The 25,439-nt window shown below is 38.3% G+C and overlaps 1 protein-coding gene across 1 annotated transcript in view; it reads left to right on the forward strand.

Annotated features, from left to right (window-relative positions):
• Positions 1-25,426, forward strand: part of LOC124880110 (solute carrier family 12 member 3-like) — a 32,669-nt gene extending 7,243 nt beyond the window's left edge. The window contains exons 7-28 of the mRNA XM_047385040.1: positions 1,571-1,710; positions 2,174-2,284; positions 2,411-2,522; positions 4,568-4,698; positions 4,779-4,863; positions 5,139-5,296; positions 5,440-5,547; positions 5,696-5,819; positions 5,950-6,051; positions 10,630-10,785; positions 10,905-11,004; positions 13,708-13,819; positions 13,993-14,121; positions 15,674-15,780; positions 15,970-16,052; positions 16,161-16,229; positions 20,576-20,680; positions 22,197-22,308; positions 22,527-22,613; positions 24,417-24,552; positions 24,691-24,758; positions 24,919-25,426. Coding sequence (XP_047240996.1) covers positions 1,571-1,710; positions 2,174-2,284; positions 2,411-2,522; positions 4,568-4,698; positions 4,779-4,863; positions 5,139-5,296; positions 5,440-5,547; positions 5,696-5,819; positions 5,950-6,051; positions 10,630-10,785; positions 10,905-11,004; positions 13,708-13,819; positions 13,993-14,121; positions 15,674-15,780; positions 15,970-16,052; positions 16,161-16,229; positions 20,576-20,680; positions 22,197-22,308; positions 22,527-22,613; positions 24,417-24,552; positions 24,691-24,758; positions 24,919-25,057 — 2,474 coding nt within the window. The 3' untranslated portion in view covers positions 25,058-25,426. The remainder of the gene's footprint in view (positions 1-1,570; positions 1,711-2,173; positions 2,285-2,410; positions 2,523-4,567; positions 4,699-4,778; positions 4,864-5,138; positions 5,297-5,439; positions 5,548-5,695; positions 5,820-5,949; positions 6,052-10,629; positions 10,786-10,904; positions 11,005-13,707; positions 13,820-13,992; positions 14,122-15,673; positions 15,781-15,969; positions 16,053-16,160; positions 16,230-20,575; positions 20,681-22,196; positions 22,309-22,526; positions 22,614-24,416; positions 24,553-24,690; positions 24,759-24,918) is intronic.
• The last annotated feature ends 13 nt before the right edge of the window (positions 25,427-25,439 follow it).

The raw sequence follows: 25,439 nt of genomic DNA on the forward strand, positions 1-25,439 counted from the left end.
TTTCAGCTCTGACACTAACCATCCTAGGATCACCTACCACCCTCCTTGAAAATAAAGTCCGCTTTTGGTCCAGACTAAAGGACTTTCCTGTTGTGAATACACGCTTAGAGGACACAGCAAACATCTGGAAGATTGAACTTTTTGGCTGTAAAAGGCTATGTCTGCAGACAAACACTGACTATCACCTTAAACACATCATCTCTACAGTGAAACCATGAGAATCCATGATGCTGTGGGGATTATTTTCTTTTGAAGAGACAGGGAAGCTGGTCAGAGTTAATGGGGAGATGGATAGAACTAATTACAGTCAATGCTGGAAAAGAGTCCTTGTTATGTTTAAAGAACCAAAGAATCAAACAAGCTGACTGAAAAACAGGTTAATTTGAGGGATTTTTGTTAATAAAATAACAGATGATTAGAAGAGGATGTTGGAGCGTGGATATACAGGGATGAAGATGGATGGATGACATGTGGAGATATCTAGCTGGTGTACCTTGTTCAGCTGAAAGTCAGTGAGTCTTTAAGCCAAAGAGGTATCTTCAGTCCCCTTTTCACAAGGGGCTTTTGCCTGTCAGAGTAACTGATCTGAACGAACCCCAGAATGCAGACTGACAGGCTGATTTACCATCAGTAAAATGGCTTTATTTTAAGTAAAACAAATATCCCTCACAGGGGAGGATGGAATTAACAAAAAGCAGGCGTAACTGGCACAGACAACAAAGAGAAGTGATATTTCTGCAATGTGTAAACAGAATTATGGTGTATATATGGAGCATGGAACAGGTGAAACAAAATAGACTGATTGCATAATGCAGGTGGACCGAATGAAGTTGATCGCTAAGTTGACAGATGCAGGGAGAACAAAACGTGACCAGGGAAAAACAGAAATCCAATGATACAAACTAATCGGGAGAAACATAACGTACAGAACATAAACTACAAAACAATAATAAGAAACTAAAGCACAACCAGGAAAATAATAAACAAAACCAGGATCCAAAACACAAACTGGAAATAAGAATAAAATGAAACCCAAACAAAAACCCCAAACATCCTCAAATCATGACATTTGCCATGGAAATACGAGTCCTTCTCAAAATATTAGCATATTGTGACAAAGTTAATTATAACATTTTCATAGTTTTGATCTAAATCTAAATTAGAATCTGTGGTGAGACTTGAAAAATACTGCCCATGGACCCTGGCCATTAGACTACTTATTTTACATTTCTCTGAAACACCTGCAGCTGTTATTGCAGCAAAACATTATTCTCAAGAGCTGCTAAATACAAATGCACACAAGACTTTTTAGATTTTATCATTAGAAAAAAAAATAATTTTCTATCCACTTCACAGTTTTGCACAACTGTGTTTTTCAATCACAGAAAATCCAAATGAAACACATTGAAGATTGTTGTAACTTGAAAAAATGGGAAAAAAGGGTTCACAGGGTATGAAGGATTTTATAAAGAACCACTTATCTTATATTCTAATCTGCACTTTATTATTTTGGTATTATTGTTTGCTATTCATGAAAAACAGCTTTGTTTCTGTGGAAAACCTTTTGCAGGAGGCGTATATTTCATGATCTCCCGTTCCTTGGGTCCTGAAATTGGAGGACCAATTGGGATGGTTTTCTCCTTTGCAAATGCTCTGGCCTGTGCACTCAACACTGTCGGTTTCGCAGAGGTGGTCCGTGATATGATGCATGTATGTACATCTATTTTAACTTGTCTCAGTTTTTGAATTTTATGGAAAAAAAAAAACATATTTATAAGATTAGCAACTGGTGGGTATGTTTTAAGTTCAAGCAAATGAAGCAATTAATATAAATAACTCTTATTTAGATTATTTAGAGACCTTACTCATAGAGCCTCAAGCAATTTGTTATATTTCAATAAAGATTTCTAGGCATACATATTACACATCTTTAGACTGTCTTACTAAGTGGGAAACTGACATAAAAGATAAAAAAAAACTGCACACATAAACCCGTAAATACCATAAAAGTTTACATACTGGCATTTGGGAAGATGAATTGAACACATATACAGGTTAAATCTTTGAATAGGCCAGGTATTTTAGGTATTTCTATAAATGTTTCTATCTTATTACCCACCTTAAATAAAAACACGAGTCGCATGTATTTTGAGAATTGTGTCACCTTATTCAGGAACTGGGTACCGTTATAGTGGATAAAGTCAATGATGTTCGTATTGTGGGTGCGGTCACAGTCACAATTCTTCTCTTTATTACACTGGCTGGAATGGCGTGGGAGTCCAAGGTGAGAATATCCACTGGAAATTTTGTGCCATATTACAAGAACAGAAAATAGCAGTATAATGTTTAATTCATATAATGTTTAATTATTTAATCCTTTTTCTTACCTATTGATTTGTGTTGGTTTCAGGCTCAGATTTTGTTCTTCGTGGTTCTTATGATAGCCTTTGCAAACTACTTTGTGGGCACAGTAATCCCTCCAGGCATTGATAAACAGGCTATTGGCTTCTTTGGATACCGAGGTAAAGTAGGTCTTTTCCATGAAACGTTGCAATTGAATTATTTACAAATTGAATAGAAAATCTGAATGCTCTACAGTGTACACTTCATTTCAAATGAGACAATGTGCAAATAATCTTTATACACTTTAAGAAAATGATATAATAAATCTCTAATATGCTACCATATGCAGAAGAGTTGGAGATATACAGGTCCTTCTCAAAATATTAGCATATTGTGATAAAGTTCATTATTTTCCATAATGTCATGATGAAAATTTAACATTCATATATTTTAGATTCATTGCACACTAACTGAAATATTTCAGGTCTTTTATTGTCTTAATACGGATGATTTTGGCATACAGCTCATGAAAACCCCAAATTCCTATCTCACAAAATTAGCATATTTCATCCGACCAATAAAAGAAAAGTGTTTTTAATACAAACAACGTCAACCTTCAAATAATCATGTACAGTTATGCACTCAATACTTGGTCGGGAATCCTTTTGCAGAAATGACTGCTTCAATGCGGCGTGGCATGGAGGCAATCAGCCTGTGGCACTGCTGAGGTCTTATGGAGGCCCAGGATGCTTCGATAGCGGCCTTTAGCTCATCCAGAGTGTTGGGTCTTGAGTCTCTCAACGTTCTCTTCACAATATCCCACAGATTCTCTATGGGGTTCAGGTCAGGAGAGTTGGCAGGCCAATTGAGCACAGTGATACCATGGTCAGTAAACCATTTACCAGTGGTTTTGGCACTGTGAGCAGGTGCCAGGTGGTGCTGAAAAATGAAATCTTCATCTCCATAAAGCTTTTTAGCAGATGGAAGCATGAAGTGCTCCAAAATCTCCTGATAGCTAGCTGCATTGACCCTGCCCTTGATAAAACACAGTGGACCAACACCAGCAGCTGACACGGCACCCCAGACCATCACTGACTGTGGGTACTTGACACTGGACTTCTGGCATTTTGGCATTTCCTTCTCCCCAGTCTTCCTCCAGACTCTGGCACCTTGATTTCCGAATGACATGCAGATTTTGCTTTCATCCGAAAAACGTACTTTGGACCACTGAGCAACAGTCCAGTGCTGCTTCTCTGTAGCCCAGGTCAGGCGCTTCTGCCGCTGTTTCTGGTTCAAAAGTGGCTTGACCTGGGGAATGCGGCACCTGTAGCCCATTTCCTGCACACGCCTGTGCACGGTGGCTCTGGATGTTTCTACTCCAGACTCAGTCCACTGCTTCCGCAGGTCCACCAAGGTCTGGAATCGGCCCTTCTCCACAATCTTCCTCAGGGTCCGGTCACCTCTTCTCGTTGTGCAGCGTTTTCTGCCACACTTTTTCCTTCCCACAGACTTCCCACTGAGGTGCCTTGATACAGCACTCTGGGAACAGCCTATTTGTTCAGAAATGTCTTTCTGTGTCTTACCCTCTTGCTTGAGGGTGTCAATAGTGGCCTGCTGGACAGCAGTCAGGTCGGCAGTCTTACCCATGATTGGGGTTTTGAGTGATGAACCAGGCTGGGAGTTTTAAAGGCCTCAGGAATCTTTTGCAGGTGTTTAGAGTTAACTCGTTGATTCAGATGATTAGGTTCATAGCTCATTTAGAGACCCTTTTAATGATATGCTAATTTTGTGAGATATGAATTTTGGGTTTTCATGAGCTGTATGCCAAAATCATCCGTATTAAGACAATAAAAGACCTGAAATATTTCAGTTAGTGTGCAATGAATCTAAAATATATGAATGTTAAATTTTCATCATGACATTATGGAAAATAATTAACTTTATCACAATATGCTAATATTTTGAGAAGGACCTGTATTCTCAGTAAGATATTCTCACCAGTGTGAGAGCAGCTTTTAAATTAGGAAAACTTTGGTGGATGATTAAACATGATTTATAACAATTCCGCTTTGAAATGAGGACACAAAATCTCTTGAAATTGAGAGACGGATTTGATGCATTTTCCAGTGTACTTCAGATTTAGAACAATATACACAACTGAGTGCTTAACAAACCCATTGCATCAGTCCTTCATGATACATGATCTCCATTTTAACCCTCCCAGGCGATATTTTTGTTGAAAACCTCACACCAAGCTTCCGAGGTCCTCAAGGCAGTTTTTTCCAGATATTTGCCATTTTCTTTCCTGCTGCCACTGGAATTATGTCTGGAGCCAACATCTCTGGAGATCTAAAGGTGTGGTACTTAACGAGAAAGACAGAAAGAAAAACCAAAGTGAATAGGGGCAAGGTGAGAACTGAGTTTTCTTTTTACAGGACCCTGCAACAGCTATCCCAAAGGGTACCCTGTTGGCAATTTTCTGGACAACACTCAGTTACCTGGCGATAGCAGTAACTATTGGTAGGTTACTTTTATTACATATCTACCTTTGTCTTATCTAAGCATTAATTTGGCGTGTTAAATATTTGAGCTAATCAGCATTAATAGTTGCCAGTGGTAGCTGTCAGTCATGAATAAAGTGAGATAAATTATTTAAGAAGATAAATATGCAACACATAATATGGGATTTACTTGCCATTGATGGTATGTAGTAGGTAAGCTGTAAATATCAATCTTTAGAAAATTGCAAGAAGAAATAAAAGAAGGCCAAACCTAGAAATTTAAATTTTCTCCAGGTGGATGTGCAGTGAGGGATGCCTCTGGGAATCAAAGTCACCTCATGACCGGAAACAGCACGGATGGCTGTGTGGGACTGGCGTGTAATATGGGTTGGAACTTCACAGACTGTATCCAGTCCCAGTCCTGTCAATTTGGGATCGCCAACAGTGTAAAGGTATTGGTCAAACTTCTATTATCTATTATCTGTGTAGGATAATATGGACAGTTTGACTTAAATGTAATTGAAAGTCTTTAATCATAACTGCTCAAATTTATCACCTGTTTATTTGTCTCGAATGTTACAAACATTCCAACCAGATACTTGGGCAAGTCTCCGGTTTCTACTACTTCATGATTGCTGGTGTTTTCGCAGCCACTTTGTCTTCTGCCCTGGGTTTTCTTGTCTCTGCACCAAAAATCTTTCAGGTGAGACAACATCATACTAAAGATATTCAGTTTTTTAACACTATTTTGCCAAAAGAAATATTTTCGATGCAAAACTTTATCAAAACAGTTGCAATTTCTTAGTTATACATGGGTAATTATCTGAAAAAAGTTTTCTTTCTTGTTTCAGCGTCTGTGCAAGGACAAAATATACCCGTACATCGAATTCTTTGAGAAAGGTTATGGGAAAAACAATGAGCCACTTCGGGCTTATTTACTCTGCTACATTATTGCAATGGCCTTCATTCTTATTGGTGTGTGTGTGACACTGTATCTTTGCAAATTATTATTCATATTGCTGTTAGTTTACTGCACTTTCATACAGGTTAACAATACAAGTTGACTCTTACTTTCTGTCTTTTCATCTCCTATGTACCACTACAGCTGAGCTGAATACCATTGCAGGTCTCATCTCCAATTTCTTCCTATGTTCCTATTGCCTTATAAACCTCAGTTGTTTTCATGCAACCATCACCAATTCCCCTGGTGAGTTATTTACCATTGTTATCTTTCTTACAATGGGTATAGTTTTTTACTTTTAATTAATCTGTTGACATATAAAAATATAAACTCATATTTGTTTATTAAATAATTGTAATCATTATTGCTGTTAACAGTATTTGAAATTAGCCCTACCATGTCATAATTTGAACAATGAATACCCCAAATTATATTTAAGGAGCTTTTTTAGGGAAAATAAATTGCTACAGTGATATTAAGAAAATGTTTTCAGTTGTCATTTTGAAGCTAATGAAAAATGACTCATATCAACAAGACTGTACAGGTACATTAAAAAAAATTGTATATTGCGTAAACGTTCAATATGCTTTGCCAGTCATTTCAGAAAGTGATACTCATATTATATAGAATCATTACACCTAGAGTAAAATATTTCAAGCTTTTATTCCTTGTTATAATGATGATTATGGCTTACAGGTAATGAAACACAAGACAAAGACAAATTGCTTTACAAAAAACAGAAAGTAAATTGTCGTGCCATGATAAAGGAAAGTAAAAAAAAGGAAAGAACAGGAAAGTTGGACTACAGACAAAAGTTAATGAATGCACTCGAAGCTTTTAGGCCCATATTTTCTTAAAAGATTCTAACGTTTCTCCCTGGGGAGGAGGAAACTCCTTCAAAAGCTTATTTAAACAAATGGGTTTTTAACCTTGATTTAAAAGAACCAAGGGTTTCAGAATTATTGCACTTTTCTGGAAGTTTGTTTCAGGTCAGAGGAACATAATAACTGTATGCTGCTTCTCTATGTTTGGTTCTGGTTCTGGGTATGCAGAGTAGACTTGAACCCGAAGACCTGAGTGGTCTGGTAGGTTGATACAATGACAACAAATCTTTTATATATTTTGGTGCTAAGCCATTCAGTGACTTATAAACAGCAGAAGTATTATACAATTTATTCTCGGAGACACGGGGAGCCAGTGTAAGGACTGGGGTGATGTGCTCTACTTTCTTTGTTTTAGTGAGATCACTAAAACGAAGGCGTTCTGGATCAACTGCAGCTGTCTGATTGACTTTGTAGGCAGACCTGTGAAGACACTGTTGCAGTAATTAATTCGAATAAAGATACACACATGGATCAGTTTTTCGAGATTCTTCTGGGACATTATTCCTTTAATCCTGGAAATGTTCTTCAGGTAATAGAAGGCCGACTTATTGGTTGTCTTTATGTACCTCTGGAGATTCAGGTCTCAGTCCATCACTACACCCAGATTTCGGGCCTGATCGGTGGTTTCTTGCTGTAGTAACTGAAACTGTGTGCTGACTCTTGATCAGAATCAGAATCAGAATCAGAATCAGAATCAGAATCAGAAAAGCTTTATTGCCAAGTACGTTTTTGGACATACAAGGAATTTGTTTTGGCGTAGTCAGTGCAATACAATACAAATTAAACAGTATAAACATATCTACAATATCTACAATCTACAAATCTACAATCACTCCTCCTTTGTTCCAAAAATAATTAATTTAACTTTGGTTTTATTCAACTGAAGAAGATTATGGCACTTTCACACAATAATCTGTTCTATGCATTTAACTAATGCTTGGGCAGGTTAATAGTTTCCTGGTGACATTGTAATGTAGAGCTGTGTATCATCTGCCTAGTATCTCAGCAGACTGCAGTTGTCCTTCTATCAGTTGTTTCGTACTCTCTTGTCTCCAGTTTGTGGCCGAGGCAGCTGGTGTCTGATTCACAGATTAGTAAATGTTGGAAGTGAAGAGTTGTACTCCAGATTTATTAAAACAAAATCTTTCTTGAAAAGATGCCTTCTTTCTGTGACAATATTGACATTGTCGATAAAGTTCACAGATTTTGCAGCACATGCTTTCTTGAGCCATTTGTTGAGTATCAGCATTCTACTGAATTCCTCATCTTCACCTAAAACTGTCGAGGTCCACTGAAACACCTTGATATTGAGGACATGAACTTTGTTCAGCAACTGAATAAAATCCTCTTTTAAGATTTTTGCACCACAACATCAAGTTCTCCTGTAGGTATGCTGACATTTTTCACTGTTGGATGGGTTTCACGGGGGCCTATGGATTTGTTCTACTACAGCTAACTGAAGTGAGCGCATTATATTTATAGACAGTAAATTACAATGCCCAAGAGTTGGAAACCAACAACACAAAATCTGAAACACCTTTACAAACCTTGAGACATTTCAGAAAAAAGATTAACAACATGCAAAACACTTTTACAAATTACAAAATCAACGGGAACGTACCAACTCTGAGGCTGACAGGTAAGTGATAACAGGAGAGTTAATGGTGACCCAAGATGGATGAATTTCATAATTAAAGCCTGTCAATGTTAGATTCGAGGTGGTTGATGTCAATATCTCATGAACTACTTGGCAGACATTTGTGGAACTCTCTTAAAGTAACCACTAGTCGTATATAAACATGTCACAAACTTCTGTATTCACCACAATTAGGATGGGCATCAGAGTTAACTGACCATAAAATCGAAACTACCCCTTCAGAATTTCAGATACTGGACTGCAATAGGTATGGCAGTTGCAGATAGTCATGCTTAAAACATATTTAAAGTGCTAAGAGATCACAAATGATCACACATGATATAAGCAAATTCGTAAAAGATATATGGAAAATATATAGCTCTGGCAGGCATCCTCATGTCACCCTCATGGCACCGTCATGTCACCCTCTGGTACCCTGTGGCATCCTCTGTAATTCATTAAAAGTTATTCATTTTTTATTTTCTGGGAGTAACAATTAACCATTCATGAGCTATACTAAACCGACTGTGGCATGGTTCCTCATCATCCTTCTAGCACGTTATACATACACATAATGCTATTTAGGACAGTTTCCACCTCAGGTAAACAGTCACCATATATTATGGGTCTAACAGTGATTTTTTTTTTTTTTTCAGCACTAGTAGCCTTTGTTTTTATTTTTTTCTACAGTAGGCAGACAGGACAGAGGGGTAGAGAGAGGGGGAGACATTTGGCAAATGTTGCTGGGTCCAGGATTCGAACCCGGGATGGCTGCTTTGAGGACTGTAACCTTTGTACATGGTTGCACGCTTAACCCCTACACCATCAGCGCCACGCACCTAACAGTGTTTTTTATTAATAACCAATAATGACATCATCATTTGAAAGTAATTATTGAAAGTAATTATTAACCGCATTAATCTACTAATATGTGTGCCACAAAACAGGCAAAAAGTCACTCGACTGCTGTGTATCTTGGGTCACAATGAGCACTGCCGTTATCACCAGTGTTGCCAGATCTTTCAACAGAAACAAGTAACCAGCTCTATGAAAACAAGCCCAAAAAAAAGTGCAATGGGCAACACACCAAACTGTGTAAAACAGAGGTCACTTGTAAACAGTATAAATGTATATATTTATTATGGCATCATACATAAGCATCAACAAAATTATCTAAACACTTTTACCATAGAAATGTGGAATTACTTTGAATAACTTACTTTACATATAAAATCTGATCAAAAGATAAGGGCATTCTGCATACGTAATTGCAAAATGACAAAAAACTTTCTTTAAACTCTGTTTAAAAGAAAAGGCATGGTGAGCATGTCTCTCATGCTTGCAAATTTGGAAGGGAGATGTCTCCTATCTGAAGTCGGATCCAGTCTTTCAGTGTACTCGCTTTCTCCCACTCTTTATCATACTTTTTCCTATATTTTCCCCACTTACTATATCTCATTCTCACGCTGTCTCGTCACTAGTTTCCATGTCACTCTGGGCTCTGGTGCGAGTGTGTTTGGGGTGTGCCGAGTCAACTTGGGCGGGCGTGATAACCAGGATATGGGGGCGTGGAAAGGACAAACAGTCTACCACTCGTGTTTTGCTTTATTGTGGGGAGGTGGGAGATAATCAAGAGGAAAGAAAGTCAAGCCCAAATAAGCAACTTCAGGTTCCATAACAAGCCCAAAAAACCACAAACCGTGACTCACGAGATATGCAAGCGACTTAAAGAAAAACAAGCCCAGAGTCCCTTATGGCACTTTGGCAACACTGGTTATCTTAACTTTCGATTCAGCCTTGGAGTTGGTAAATTCCGTTTCTGGTTGATTTCGTCATTTGTAAATGTGTTTTCTCAAATGTAAATTTGTCTCAAGTTTTGTAAAAGTGCAAAAACAAAAACAAAAATCACACATTTAAGACATGTTTAGGCATACAAAATATAAATATAAACCAAGCTGTGAGTTTATTAGCTATTTAATGTGACTCTTGGTACCTAGGGATTTGCCTACCTTTGCCTAATCATACAATTTGCTTCTTGTCATGGTTTTTGTCTAACAACAAAATGTAAGTTTGGGTTTTAATTTGGGACTTTTGGGACATAAAATTCTGACACATTATGATCTCTGTGATTTATGCTCTGTCAGCTGGTTTAATGTAGATACAGTATCTCAGTCCACTTAAGCAAGAGGCCTCTTGTGGGAGAGATTTGAGAGAGCCCCTCCGGTAATTTTAGACAGGCCTTAAGCACATAAGGATTGATAATATCTGAAAATAAACATACCTTTAATTTGTTGATTCTTTTAGGCTGGAGGCCATCATTTAAGTACTACAACAAATGGACCGCTCTGTTTGGAACTGTAATGTCAATAGCTCTGATGTTTCTAATGACCTGGTGGGCTGCACTTGTGACCTTCTGCATCATCATCTTCCTTTTTGGATATGTCAGCTACAAGAAACCGAGTGAGTGTATAAACTCAGTCCAATTCAATTGAATGAAGTTGCTTCAAATCGTGACAAATGAAACAGGTAAGAAATATTTGTTGCATTTGTTCCTTCTAAACAATGCTTCCCTTCCACAGAGATAAACTGGGGTTCATCAGTCCAGGCAAGCACGTACAACATGGCCTTGTCATACTCTGTCTCTCTGACTGGTGTGGAGGATCATGTGAAGAATTTCAGGTGAGTCATCCTAAAGAATCTTAAATGGCTGCAGGGAAAGAATATACAGGTCCTTCTCAAAATATTAGCATATTGTGATAAAGTTCATTATTTTCCATAATATCATGATGAAAATTTAACATTCATATATTTTAGATTCATTGCACACTAACTGAAATATTTCAGGTATTTTATTGTCTTAATACGGATGATTTTGGCAAACAGCTCATGAAAACCCAAAATTCCTATCTCACAAAATTAGCATATCATTAAAAGGGTCTCTAAACGAGCTATGAACCTAATCATCTGAATCAACGAGTTAACTCTAAACACCTGCAAAAGATTCCTGAGGCCTTTAAAACTCCCAGCCTGGTTCATCACTCAAAACCCCAATCATGGGTAAGACTGCCGACCTGACTGCTGTCCAGAAGGCCACTATTGACACCCTCAAGCAAGAGGGTAAGACACAGAAAGAAATTTCTGAACGAATAGGTTGTTCCCAGAGTGCTGTATCAAGGCACCTCAGTGGGAAGTCTGTGGGAAGAAAAAAGTGTGGCAGAAAACGCTGCACAACGAGAAGAGGTGACCGGACCATGAGGAAGATTGTGGAGAAGGGCCGATTCCAGACCTTGGGGGACCTGCGGAAGCAGTGGACTGAGTCTGGAGTAGAAACATCCAGAGCCACCGTGCACAGGCGTGTGCAGGAAATGGGCTACAGGTGCCGCATTCCCCAGGTCAAGTCACTTTTGAACCAGAAACAGCGGCAGAAGCGCCTGACCTGGGCTGTTGCTCAGTGGTCCAAAGTACTTTTTTCGGATGAAAGCAAATTCTGCATGTCATTCGGAAATCAAGGTGTCAGAGTCTGGAGGAAGACTGGGGAGAAGGAAATGCCAAAATGCCAGAAGTCCAGTGTCAAGTACCCACAGTCAGTGATGGTCTCGGGTGCCGTGTCAGCTGCTGGTGTTGGTCCACTGTGTTTTATCAAGGGCAGGGTCAATGCAGCTAGCTATCAGGAGATTTTGGAGCACTTCATGCTTCCATCTGCTGAAAAGCTTTATGGAGATGAAGATTTCATTTTTCAGCACGACCTGGCACCTGCTCACAGTGCCAAAACCACTGGTAAATGGTTTACTGACCATGGTATCACTGTGCTCAATTGGCCTGCCAGCTCTCCTGACCTGAACCCCATAGAGAATCTGTGGGATATTGTGAAGAGAACGTTGAGAGACTCAAGACCCAACACTCTGGATGAGCTAAAGGCCGCTATCGAAGCATCCTGGGCCTCCATAAGACCTCAGCAGTGCCACAGGCTGATTGCCTCAATGCCACGCCGCATTGAAGCAGTCATTTCTGCAAAAGGATTCCCGACCAAGTATTGAGTGCGTAACTGTACATGATTATTTGAAGGTTGACGATTTTTGTATTAAAAACACTTTTCTTTTATTTGTCGGATGAAATATGCTAATTTTGTGAGATAGGAATTTTGGGTTTTCATGAGCTGTATGCTAAAATCATCCGTATTAAGACAATAAAAGACCTGAAATATTTCAGTTAGTGTGCAATGAATCTAAAATATATGAATGTTAAATTTTCATCATGACATTATGGAAAATAATGAACTTTATCACAATATGCTAATATTTTGAGAAGGACCTGTATATTTTCATTAATCAATGATAGTGATGTTACTGTGACTCTGCAATCCTTTGTTTGTTTATACATTAATTTTAACTAATATTTTTTGAAGGTTTTATAAGGCATTTTATAGTTTCTAATTTTCATATTTATCCAGTACCTGGTTTATTAGCACTGAACCAATTTTAAAAATGGATCTGTTTTACATTACGTGGCAATTTCTTCTTAAAAGTTATCATAAGGTCAAATGCTCTAAAGGGTGGAGCATTTTATTTTCTGAACACACATTGCAAAACATACTGTCCAGGTAAGATGGCAAAATTGGGCTCACAATAAGTCAAAAAGCTGGCTCCAGAAACCCTGGAGATCAATAAATCAAGACCCCTTTATAACAATCAGATTTTCTAGCTCTGTGGTGTTCTAACTTTTCTCACAATGGCCCAGGTGGTCAAGTTATCAGTACTTGTTGGCCACAATGCCATTTATATATACAATTTGAAATAAAGGATAAAAAATGCAAAACAAATTTTATTGGCATTTTGTCATGTCTAAATACTAGCTAAACACGCATTGTGTTAATGAAGCAAAGTATTCTGATTTTTACAGAAAAGGGTTTCAAACATTTGTCCATTAAAAGGAATTCATACATTTAATATTTCAGGTTGTGTTGTATTTTTTTGATGCAAAAAAAAAAAGTGTTTTATCCTATTGTCAGTGACAAGACTGAGATATGGGTCATTTTTTTCTTGGGAAAATCTCGATGTTTAGAGTTTGAGGAATGGGTGCAACACGTTTGCTTTTCAATTGAAGCACCTGAATGTTTCTGGTCCAATGTTTCTATTTAATATGATATTAAAATGAAAACTAAAAGTGTACTTATAAAAAATACAAAATGATCTGCTTCAATCACGTGCTGGCAGTATAAATTTGTATCCTTCTTGATCTGTGGATGGGAACTCTGAAACTAAAACTTTCACACTCCTTAGATTTATAATGTAAAGAAACTGGGTTGATTTAAAATGTTTGCTCAGTATTCTGTACAGAGCAATTACTGATTCCAATTTTTTGCTTTCCCCCTTCTCCTTCTAGACCACAGTGCCTAGTGCTGACAGGGCCCCCGAACCAACGACCTGCACTGGTGGACTTTGTTGGCTCCTTCACTAAGCGAATAAGCCTTATGATCTGTGGAGATATTATACTGGTAGGAGGAGCTTTGGTCATAAGTTATATACAAAGAATAGCAAAACCTATATAAAATATTTATCAACACTGTGGCACATTTACTTTGCTTGTGGTTAGTGTTCAATTTCATTGTCCGTCACTGAATCTTCCTATCTCTGATAAATGTTGAGTTTCTGTCTTTTCTGGGAGCAGGACGGGAAGGCACAGCCTCAGGAGACTACAGACAGTTTGGATGAATGGCTGAACAAGAGGAAGGTGCGGTCATTCTACGCTGCTCTCTCTGCTGACAACTTCAGGACTGGAGCTAAACAGCTGCTACAGGTACGAAACTGCTTTATTTCATTAATTTCCAAAGATGTTTGCTGTTGTTTTCCTATTGCTTCCCAGTCTTTGGATTGAGCAAAGCAGTGTTCTAGAAATAGGTTCTTTGCATAGGCCAAATAAAATACTGTAAGAAAGGTTCCTGCAACAGAACCTCCATGACAAAGTCCTTTAACGCTACCTAATTACAATTTTGTCAAATAACTTGTTTTGAAAATTGCAATACTGTATATCCATCCATCCATTGTCTTCGGGGGCAGCAGCCTAAGCAGAGAGACCCAAACTTCCCTCTCCCCAACCACTTGGGCCAGCTCGTCCGGGGGAATCCCAAGGCGTTCCCAGGCCAGGCAAGAAACATAGTCCCCCCAGCATGTCCTGGGTTTTCCTCTGGGCCTCCTCCCGGTGGGACGTGCCCGGAACACCTCACCAGGGTGACGTCCAGGAGGCATCCTAACCAGATGCCTGAGCCACCCCAACTGGCTCCTCTCGACAAGGAGAAGCAGCAGCCTACTCTGAGTCCCTCCCGGATGACTGAGCTTCTCACCCTATCTCTAAGGGAGAGCCCAGACACCCTGCGGAGGAAACTAATTTCAGCCGCTTGTATCCTTGATCTCATTCTTTCGCTCATGACCCAAAGCTCATGACCATGGATGAGGGTAGGAACATAGATCGACCGGTAAATCGAGAGCTCCGCTTTTTGACTCAGCTCTCTTTTTACCACGACAGACCAGTACAGCGCCTGCATCACTGCTGACGCAGCACCAATCCATCTATCGATCTCCTGCTCCATTTTTCCCTCATTCGTGAACAAGACCTCAAGATACTTGAACTCCTCCACTTGAGGCAGGACCTCCCCCCTGACGTGGAGAAGGCACTCTACCCTTTTCCGGCTCAAGACCATGGCCTCGGACTTGGAGGCATGCTTCACACTCGGCTACAAACTGCTCCAGTGAGAGCTGTAGATCATGAGGTGATGAAGCCAATAGGACCACATCATCCGCAAAAAGCAGAGACGCAATCCTACGGCCACCAAAACGGATCCCCTCAACACCTTGGCTGTGCCTAGAAATCCATAAAACCTATGAATAGAATCGCTGACAAAGGGGAACCTTGGCGGAGTTCAATCCGCACGGAAAACAAGTCCGGCTTGGTGCCGACAATGCGGACCAAGCTCTGACACCGGTCATACAAGGACTCCCGGAGTACCCCACACAGGATTCCCAGAGGGACACAGTCGAAGACCTTTTCCAAGTACACAAAGCACATGTAGACTAGTTGGGCAAACTCCCATGCACCCTCCAGGACCCTGCTGAGGGTGTAGAGCTGGTCCAGTGTTTTTCGGCCAGGACGAAAACCACACTGCTTTTCCTGAATCTTACCTTACCAGGGAGGCTTAAGAGTGTGACTCCCCTATAGTTGGAACACACTTTCCGGTCCCCCTTTTTGAATAGGGGGACCACCACCCCTGTCTGCCAATCCAGTGGAACTGGAATTTTTGAAGCCATTAATTAGTTTGATTTTTGCTCTTCTAATTTCCCCTCATCATTTACAGGCATCTGGTCTCGGTAAACTGAAACCCAATACTCTGGTCCTGGGCTTCAAGACAAAGTGGAGGGACAGTGCTCCTGAAAGCATTGAAGACTATATCAGCACCATTTAGTAAGCTTTGCTTAATTTGTCATTTTTCACTGGTTTAAAAACTTATATAATGCAATAGCAGCTGTTATAGGACAGGAAAAGTATGTTGCAGGACTTGATTTAAAAGGGAATTTATGTCTCGAAAATTATTATCACTTTTATATCCCTTCTGAACTGCTGTCCCTTTCTTCTTTGTTTTTGTTGTTTCAGTGACACATTTGACTATAACTACTGTTTGTGCATCTTGAGGATGATGGATGGACTGGATATCTCTGATGATTTAGAATTTGAAGGTTTTTACTCAATAATGTTTTCTCTATTAGACTTTGCATCTACATAATTACAATGCAGTATTACTATAAAACAGACCTGAATCAGACAATGTAATTTTAACCCCACAGTCAACCAGGGCTTTGAGCCAGATGAAGACGTGGAAAATCAGGACCACCAAACCAATGAGGAGGATACAGGTGATGTGATACATTATCAAGATATAAAATTCTGCTAACTTTCATGGTGAAATTAATGTGGGAAAAAATGAAGTGAATTCTAAATAAAGCAGACATAACTGCTGATATCCTGAGATCTAGACAGCATGCCATATGATTACAGTCATCCAGTAGATTGTTTTAGTGGAACGTTTTCTACCTGGGATGTGTTTACTGTAAAGTTATCATGGCTGTTGCTCCTAGATCCATGGCATGTTTCCATATTGTGGGTGCATTTAAACTTATATTTACTCTACTTGTAAATTACTGGCCGATGCAGCAACAAAAACTATTTAGGCATCCTTTGTAAAATCACATACTAAAGCTGAGCACCATAAATGTTGACCGTTGAGTGCCATACACTGTGTCCATTTAAATGTTTCTTTTGTGTTTTCATGTAAACAGTTTGAACTCATCTCTTCATGATCCTTAACTTCTCAACACAAAGTTGCAACTCACACTAAAAATTAGGTTCATTGGCAAAATTCAAGTGTTTCAAGTTTTTCAGGTGTTTGCAATAAACAAATTACACAAGAACTGATTATTCAGTTAAATTCTCCTAGTTTATAAATAAATGTTAACCAGTGGGTATTCCATCGAACAGCAAAACCAGGCCATCCCACCCATGAGTATAAATCACTATGATATGTTGACATTTTGCAGTTTTTAATGAACCTCAGAGAAGAGTGATAAACAGAGTCAAGCATTTTAAGACATTGTGAAGAAGCAAGCATATATAAAAGATCTCCATAGTCCAACACAGGCATATGGTTGTACCGACAAGCCACATTCTAGCAGTATATGAAAAAAAACCTTGTTTCGAAAATAAAAACCCAGCTTTAATTTGAACCTTTTTACAAGATTTTCCACATGGGGTCTAAATGTGAAGGAGTTATCAATACAAATGCCCAGGTATTTATATGCATGAACCAGCCCTATTTAATTTCCTTCTGAAGAGAACACAGAGGGGATCTTAAGAGGTGCCCTGGGTCTGGAAAAATACAGGTCCTTCTCAAAAAATTAGCATATTGTGATAAAGTTCATTATTTTCCATAATGTAATGATGAAAATTTAACATTCATATATTTTAGATTCATTGCACACTAACTGAAATATTTCAGGTCTTTTATTGTCTTATAACCGATGATTTTGGCATACAGCTCATGAAAACCCAAAATTCCTATCTCACAAAATTAGCATATTGCATCCGACCAATAAAAGAAAAGTGTTTTTAATACAAAAAACGTCAACCTTCAAATAATCATGTACAGTTATGCACTCAATACTTGGTCGGAAATCCTTTTGCAGAAATGACTGCTTCAATGTGGCGTGGCATGGAGGCAATCAGCCTGTGGCACTGCTGAGGTCTTATGGAGGCCCAGGATGCTTCGATAGTGGCCTTTAGCTCATCCAGAGTGTTGGGTCTTGAGTCTCTCAATGTTCTGTTCACAATATCCCGCAGATTCTCAATGGGGTTCAGGTCAGGAGAGTTGGCAGGCCAATTGAGCACAGTGATACCATGGTCAGTAAACCATTTACCAGTGGTTTTGGCACTGTGAGCAGGTGCCAGGTCGTGCTGAAAAATGAAATCTTCATCTCCATAAAGCTTTTCAGCAGATGGAAGCATGAAGTGCTCCAAAATCTCCTGATAGCTAGCTGCATTGACCCTGCCCTTGATAAAACACAGTGGACCAACACCAGTAGCTGACACGGCACCCCAGACCATCACTGACTGTGGGTACTTGACACTGGACTTCTGGCATTTTGGCATTTCCTTCTCCCCTGTCTTCCTCCAGACTCTGGCACCTTGATTTCTGAATGACATGCAGAATTTGCTTTCATCCGAAAAAAGTACTTTGGACCACTGAGCAACAGTCCAGTGCTGCTTCTCTGTAGCCCAGGTCTGGGGAATGCGGCACCTGTAGCCCATTTCCTGAACACGCCTGTGCACGGTGGCTCTGGATGTTTCTACTCCAGACTCAGTCCACTGCTTCCGCAGGTCCCCCAAGGTCTGGAATCGGCCCTTCTCCACAATCTTCCTCAGGGTCCTGTCACCTCTTCTCGTTGTGCAGCGTTTTCTGCCACACTTTTTCCTTCCCACAGACTTCCCACTGAGGTGCCTTGATACAGCACTCTAGGAACAGCCTATTCGTTCAGAAATTTATTTCTGTGTCTTACCCTCTTGCTTGAGGGTGTCAATAGTGGCCTTCTGGACAGCAGTCAGGTCGGCAGTCTTACCCATGATTGGGGTTTTGAGTGATGAACCAGGCTGGGAGTTTTAAAGGCCTCAGGAATCTTTTGCAGGTGTTTAGAGTTAACTCGTTGATTCAGATGATTAGGTTCATAGCTCGTTTAGAGACCCTTTTAATGATATGCTAATTTTGTGAGATAGGAATTTTGGGTTTTCATGAGCTGTATGCCAAAATCATCCATATTAAGACAATAAAAGACCTGAAATATTTCAGTTAGTGTGCAATGAATCTAAAATATATGAATGTTAAATTTTCATCATGACATTATGGAAAATAATGAACTTTATCACAATATGCTAATTTTTTGAGAAGGACCTGTACATCAAATTGGTTTTATCAGTATTAAGAACAAGTTTCAAATTTAATAAAGAACACTAGATTGCAACAAAGGCTTTTTGCAACAGTCCAATCGCCTCAGTAGAAGTTACTCCTGTGCAATAAATAACTGTGTCATCTGCATAAAAATGCAAGTTTGCAGACATCAGACATGTTCTTTCCCAATTCATTTATATAAATTATGAATAGATAAGGACCTAATATTGATCCCTGTGGCCCTCCCCTCTGGACAGCTACAGCTTCAGAACAAATACAAAATATTTAATACATTTGTCCAATTTTTGATATAACTTTTAAACCAACCAACAGCTTGCTCCGAAAAACCGGAGTCTCAAAGTCTGACAATCAATGTTTCATGATCCACAGTGTCAAATGCTTTTAACAAATCTATGAAAAGAGCCGTTAACCACCTTAATTGCAGCTGTTATGGTACTATGCCTCTTTCTTCAACCTGATTTGAAAGATGAGATGATATACTCGCAAAATATAAATGGCTTTACTTGATCACTCACAAGAGATTCTAACATTTGTCAGCACCGATAGATTGGATATTGGCTACAAATTCAGCAGCCGTCTTTATAAATAAAGGTCTATTAGATCAGGCCCCTGAGATTCTCTATGGTCTAAAGCTTTGTGAGCTTTATATACATCTGCGACTGAGAAAGGCACAAAACTAAACTGTTCACCAGAGAACACAGGCTGATTTACACAAGGTGCATCAGAATCAGTTTCCTTGGATTCAAATAAAAAAGCCATATGATATAAAATGCTTATTAACGCAACTTAAAACCTTCATTCTGTCATAAACAAGAACAAAGTCTTTTAAAACATAGGTTGGTAGAGCCTCAGAGCTTTTATTGATGGTCAGGCTTTTAATTGTTTTCTAGAATTTCTGAGGGTTATTAAGATTCTTTGTTATCACAGACAAATAGTAATCAGATTTAGCTTTCTTAATAGCAGAGGAGAATGTATTTCTTAATTGTCTAAATATAGCCCATTCAATTGTAATGCTTGATTTCCTTGCCTTGGCCCAAGCCAGAATTCACTCACAAATTAGATCTGCTAACTCTGGGGAGAATAAGGGATTGTCTCTCCATTTCACTTGTATTTTTTAAGGGGGCATGTTTATTCAGAACTTCTATAAAACAATCTCTGAAAAAAGACCAAGCTATCTTTATATCAAGGATCAATCCAATTTTCTTCCAAACAATAGCTGACAAGTCATGACAAAAGGCTTGTTCACCAAAGTGTTTAAGATTTCTCTTTATTACAATGCGAGGTTTACATTTCGGTATCTTTTTGGTATGTTTCTAATGGCAGCAACAACACAATGATCACTTACATCATTACCAAAGACTTCCAAAGCAGACACCATCTGAGGAGCATTTGTCAGTATCCAATCAATCAAAGTGGACTTCTCAGGACTTTTAAGATTTTTTTTGGTTGGTGAGTGGTGAGTGGACCACCTGGGTTGGATTGACTGAATCACAATAGGTTTTATATCCTTCATAAACTCCATTGAGCTAATTCCCAATTCTAATCCCCAACTAGAACTAATCCAGTGAAATTAATTCTGGACATAAGTTGTTTTAACAAAGGTAATGTCTCTTTAGAAGCAGAAGGGGGCCTGTAGCACCCAACAACAGTTTTGCGAAAAACTTTGGAAGTTTCACATTTAATGCTAAGAATTCTAGTTGTTTGGAGATGGAAATTGTAGATTTTCCTGCCTTGGTTTTGCAGCTGATGATATGTCTGATGAAGGCAGCAGTGATCAGATCAACACCGTGTTTCAAAATAACCAAGGAAAGAAGACCATTGATGTCTACTGGATAGCAGATGATGGAGGTGAGTAATATGGGTTAACAAGGTAAAGGGGGTTATTTAAAACTAATTATTTATAAGAGTGCACAATGTCACAAATAGAGGACACATGAAACAGTTGTAAACATTTTCAGGCTAATAAAAATGCCGTTAATAGGAGAGTTCCGAAACAGCGCCTTACAATAAAATAACAGGAAGGTCCATCTCAAATTTTATCAAAGAAACATCTTGAAGGTCTATGAGACTTTTAGAAAAATAATCTGTGCACTGACAATGAACAAAACCACAATATTTAAATAAAACAAACAAATTACTATGATTTTTGCTGAAAATTATTATGTAAATCATTGTAGATGTAGATTTTTACATGTTTGCCCTATTAAAAGAAATTTAACTCCTTACCTTTTGACAGTTTATTGCTTTGTATTTTCCTGGCTTAGAAATAAAAGTAAAAACAAAAAAAAGAAATCAAAAAGATTTGTGTGTTGTAAACATTTTACTTTTCATGAAGATTTTAGTTTGTTCTGGCAACATCTTGCCTTAAAAAAGTTTAAAAAGTGTCCATTCTCATCAACTGCCTGTGTTGCCGGGCCAAATCTATACCATTCTTACACTGTTGTGGCCACAAAAAATCATTCCAAGGGCCGCATTTGGACCAAGCAGCACAACAGTGTTCTGAAGTACTCCGGCTTGTTAACCTCTGAAAGGATTAAAAAAACAAAAGAAGGTTCTGGAGGGGCCCAGTCTGTTCAGACATAAATATGATTGAGATCCTGTAGCACGACCTTAAACTCATTTGCTAGTCAACTAATTATTGACAACCAAATTTAGCTGAATCAAGGCAATTCTTCCAAAATAGAGTGTGGCAAATGGAGGTTTGATGAAAATTCGAAAATCTGGAAGACATCTCTAATCCTAATCCTAAATCATTCATTCAAGCTCATGTCATTCATAGCATTCATTTCTTCCTCCGGGGTCCGAGAGCCAAATAAATAAACATCTGCTATTTAACTTCTCTAATCGGCATCTTTGTGTTCTTATTGTGAGTCTTTACAGGATTTAAATTCCTCCACAGATATTGGTAATGCCTGATGGCAGTAGTTGTTGTGAACGGTGACACATATTCGGTTTAGGAAGCCATAGATTTTTTCACAGAGGACCCGGTTGGTTTGGAAAGGTATTTTCCCCTCATAAAATAAATCATTTTGTATTTACTTAGGTTATTTTTGTTTGGTATTAAAATGTGTTTAAAGATCAGAGGTGACCACAGAACATTTGGAAAGAAAAATGGTGTGTATGAACTTCTCTGTTTACAACAAATGCATGTAGCTTCTGACAAGTCTTAAGATAGGGCTTAAAAAACATTAGGCTTTTCTTGTAGAGGCCCGTTAGCCTCTATTTTATGAATCTATTTATTTGTTACTCTGCCAATCTCATGACTATAAGTTAAAACCATGTTTACTGTGTTTGTCTGTGTTCCCATTACTGCTACTTAGTGGCAAAAACTAGCAGCATTTGTAACCACCTGTTCCCTTTTAAGGTCTGACTTTACTGGTGCCCTACCTGATAACCAGGAGGAGACGCTGGCGCAGATGCAAGGTCAGGGTTTTCATCGTGGGAGATGAACAAAGCATGGAGGAGAGTCGCAATGAGTAGGTTTTTCTTTTAGAGCCTAAAAAATGTAACAAATTATGCAAGATTGATTTTGACTCAGAAGATAATTTTTTTCCGCTATTTAGATTTTTGTTCAAATCAAGTTATTGACAAATTCATTTAAGCATTTCTTTATGCAGTTTATTTGGATTATTGTTGAGCCCCTGTGGTTTATGTTTAAATGCACGTATAATACATCATATTTTATATATTTTAGGATGTTGTTTCTGCTGAGGAGGTTTCGTTTGCATGTTAGTGACGTCATAGTCATGACAGACATTGAGAAACACCCTCATCCAAAGAGGTATGTGAAGAAAAGTTGAATAATGCACATCTAGCACAAAGGAAATCCCCCAAAAACATCAAATTAAAGGTTTGGCTTTAGCCTTTCAAGAAATCACAAATTTACATTCACCACATGGTCTTCTTTGCAGCGCTGTAAAGGTTCAGTGTGTAAGACATCTAGTGGTCAAGATGATTGTAGTAACCACTTAAAGGTTTTACACACATTTTTTACATATCTATCACATATATACATTTCACCTAATGAACCACAAAAATGAATTTAAAATATGAGAACTTCCAGCTGCCACGAGATTCCCAGGAAAACTGTGCTGGAGTCACAGTAAATTACCTTACTACAAATGTTTCTGTCCTTCTTTCATTCATTCATCAATAAAATACCTGCTCCTGTTGACCTGAAGGTTCTGGAAGCTTCAAACTTTGAAGGCAAATCTGATAAATGATGAGATGATTTACATTATATCTCTAAAACATTATTTGAACCAAGGTCTCCGTCTTGGTTAGGGAGAGTAACTTTCACAGTCTGGCAACGCTAAGAAAGCAAATTAAGTATTTGTTACATTTCTAATGTGTGATCAAAAATGTGAATCTGAGTCTAAAATAACACAGAGCTTCTTTATGTCGTTAAATTAGAGTAGTGCCAAGGGGTTTGATTTTTTTTATAATGTTAACCATTTTATGTCTTAGGACCAATACCTCTGCACTGCTGTTGTTTAAGTTTATAAATGGTTTCATATTAAAACAGTTAGAGGGGACATCTAGTCACACTTTTTCATCAGGGGACATAGTCATATGAAGCTCTGTGTCTTCTGCATTGCTATAAATTCCTGCGATGTCTCCAGATAGTATCCAAACAAATTTACCCCAGTTGTGAATTTGCTGCTAACTACCACACAGCCAAGATGGCGTATTCAATGATCATATTAGAAGCAATTCTCTACCATCTAGTGGTCTAATTATGCCTAATTTAGCTAATGTGAAATATTCATATTGATAATCTCTACTCAATTTAGGGTATCTTTTACAGCATAACCAAAAATATTTAATTTGTTTTCTTCTATAATTGCAAAATAATTAAGGCAGTTCTTTAAATGACTAGAACCTTTTTGAATATTACAAAACATTTATTCATAGCCAATAGATTTAAATAAAGGGTCTCTATCAGCAATATAACATCTGGACCAATTAAAAATGCCACCACAGAGTCAAGTCAAGTCAAGTCAACTTTATTTATATAGCGCTTTCAGCAACAAGACACTCAAAGCGCAGAGGTCATTTTATGGTAACAAAGGCAGCACACAGGTTGAGAAGCGCATGTTTTTTGTTTTTTTTCTCCAGGTTATTCAAAGTAATATACAACTAATTAGTGGGATTCCCGTACTGAACACAGGGCAATGTACAGAAAAAGTATTCAATGAAAAATTTAGGTGATTAAAATAAAACGTTCCTAAAATCTTGCTAATAATGGTAGGTTGGACAAAGGTCTGTAACTTTTTTAAATTTAAAGATTAATTAAAAGCATGAAAAACACAACTCACAAAAATTTTAGATAGCAAGTAAAACAGTTTTTGATGAACCACAAAAAATGTGAAATGTACTTTTGAATGAACTTTAGCATTGCTACTTTAACTGTTGGCTTTAAATGCTCAGAAAAAAATCTGTCTCAAATACCAACATAACCACATAAATGTCAAGGTAAGAATTACATAACGGTATTCAGAAAAAACCCTTTAGCTGTCAGATACCTTTTTAGGAGCAGCATTTGGTTTTCACAGGAAAATTGACCTTTGTCTCCTTGTTTCAGCCTGAGCCGGTTTGTGGACAGTGTCGCCCCCTTCAGGCTGCACGATGAGCAGCAGGAAGGCGTCTCAGTGCAAGAATTGAGACAAAGTGCTCCATGGAAGATATCTGACAAAGAATTTGAGGCCTTCAAACTGAAGGTGTGTGTTTGCCAAATATTTGACAGAAAAATATCCTTTGATAAAGCAGTCCTTTAATATGTTGTCTAATACGCATATGGTCTACATGTCTCCTTGAAGTAACTTTAAGAGCTCTCCATTTCTTTTGTCCTTTTCCAGTCTGAGACAAAAGTGAGGCTGAACGAAATAATTCGGAAGAATTCACAACAGACTGCTCTTGTTCTAGTGTGAGTACAGAATTTACATAGCTTAAAAGTATTCAGTATGTCAAAGGCTGAAGAAAGCATTTATAGCTATCAAAACCAATCTGCTGACAAAATACTATATTTGTACCATGGATTTGGTATTTATTTATTTCCATAATACATATATTTAATTCCTTTCCAGGAGCCTTCCAGTTCCTCAAAGTGACTGCCCCAGTGCTCTGTATATGGCCTGGCTGGATACACTGACAAGTGGCCTTCACTGCCCTGCTGTGCTAATACGAGGAAACCAAGAGAACGTCCTGACGATATACTGCCAGTAAAACTTCATGTTTCGAGAGGGAAATCCAACAGCTCTTTCTGATGGCTGTATGTGGAGCTCTCCAGGATGAACAGAGCAATTTCTGTGTAATGTACCTTATCCATTATAGTGTTTTGAAGTGATCTTAATTGCTAAAGTATTCATACTCATTTATCAAAACAATCACCACTTATAAATGCTATAACTAGAAGATATCTGTTCTACATAAAGCAATCATTCTGTAAAAGTGAACTCTGAGGACAATATTGTGCTGCTGTCTCCTTTTCTGCTAAGACTCCCAGATCATTGCAAATGTCACTTTAATTGTTGCTATTATGAAAACTAGTTGAACATTCTATGACTTGCTAAATTAAAAACTACTTATACCTGCTGACTGGCTATTT

Source organism: Girardinichthys multiradiatus, chromosome 14, assembly GCF_021462225.1.
Source record: "Girardinichthys multiradiatus isolate DD_20200921_A chromosome 14, DD_fGirMul_XY1, whole genome shotgun sequence".
Lineage (NCBI taxonomy): Eukaryota > Metazoa > Chordata > Actinopteri > Cyprinodontiformes > Goodeidae > Girardinichthys > Girardinichthys multiradiatus.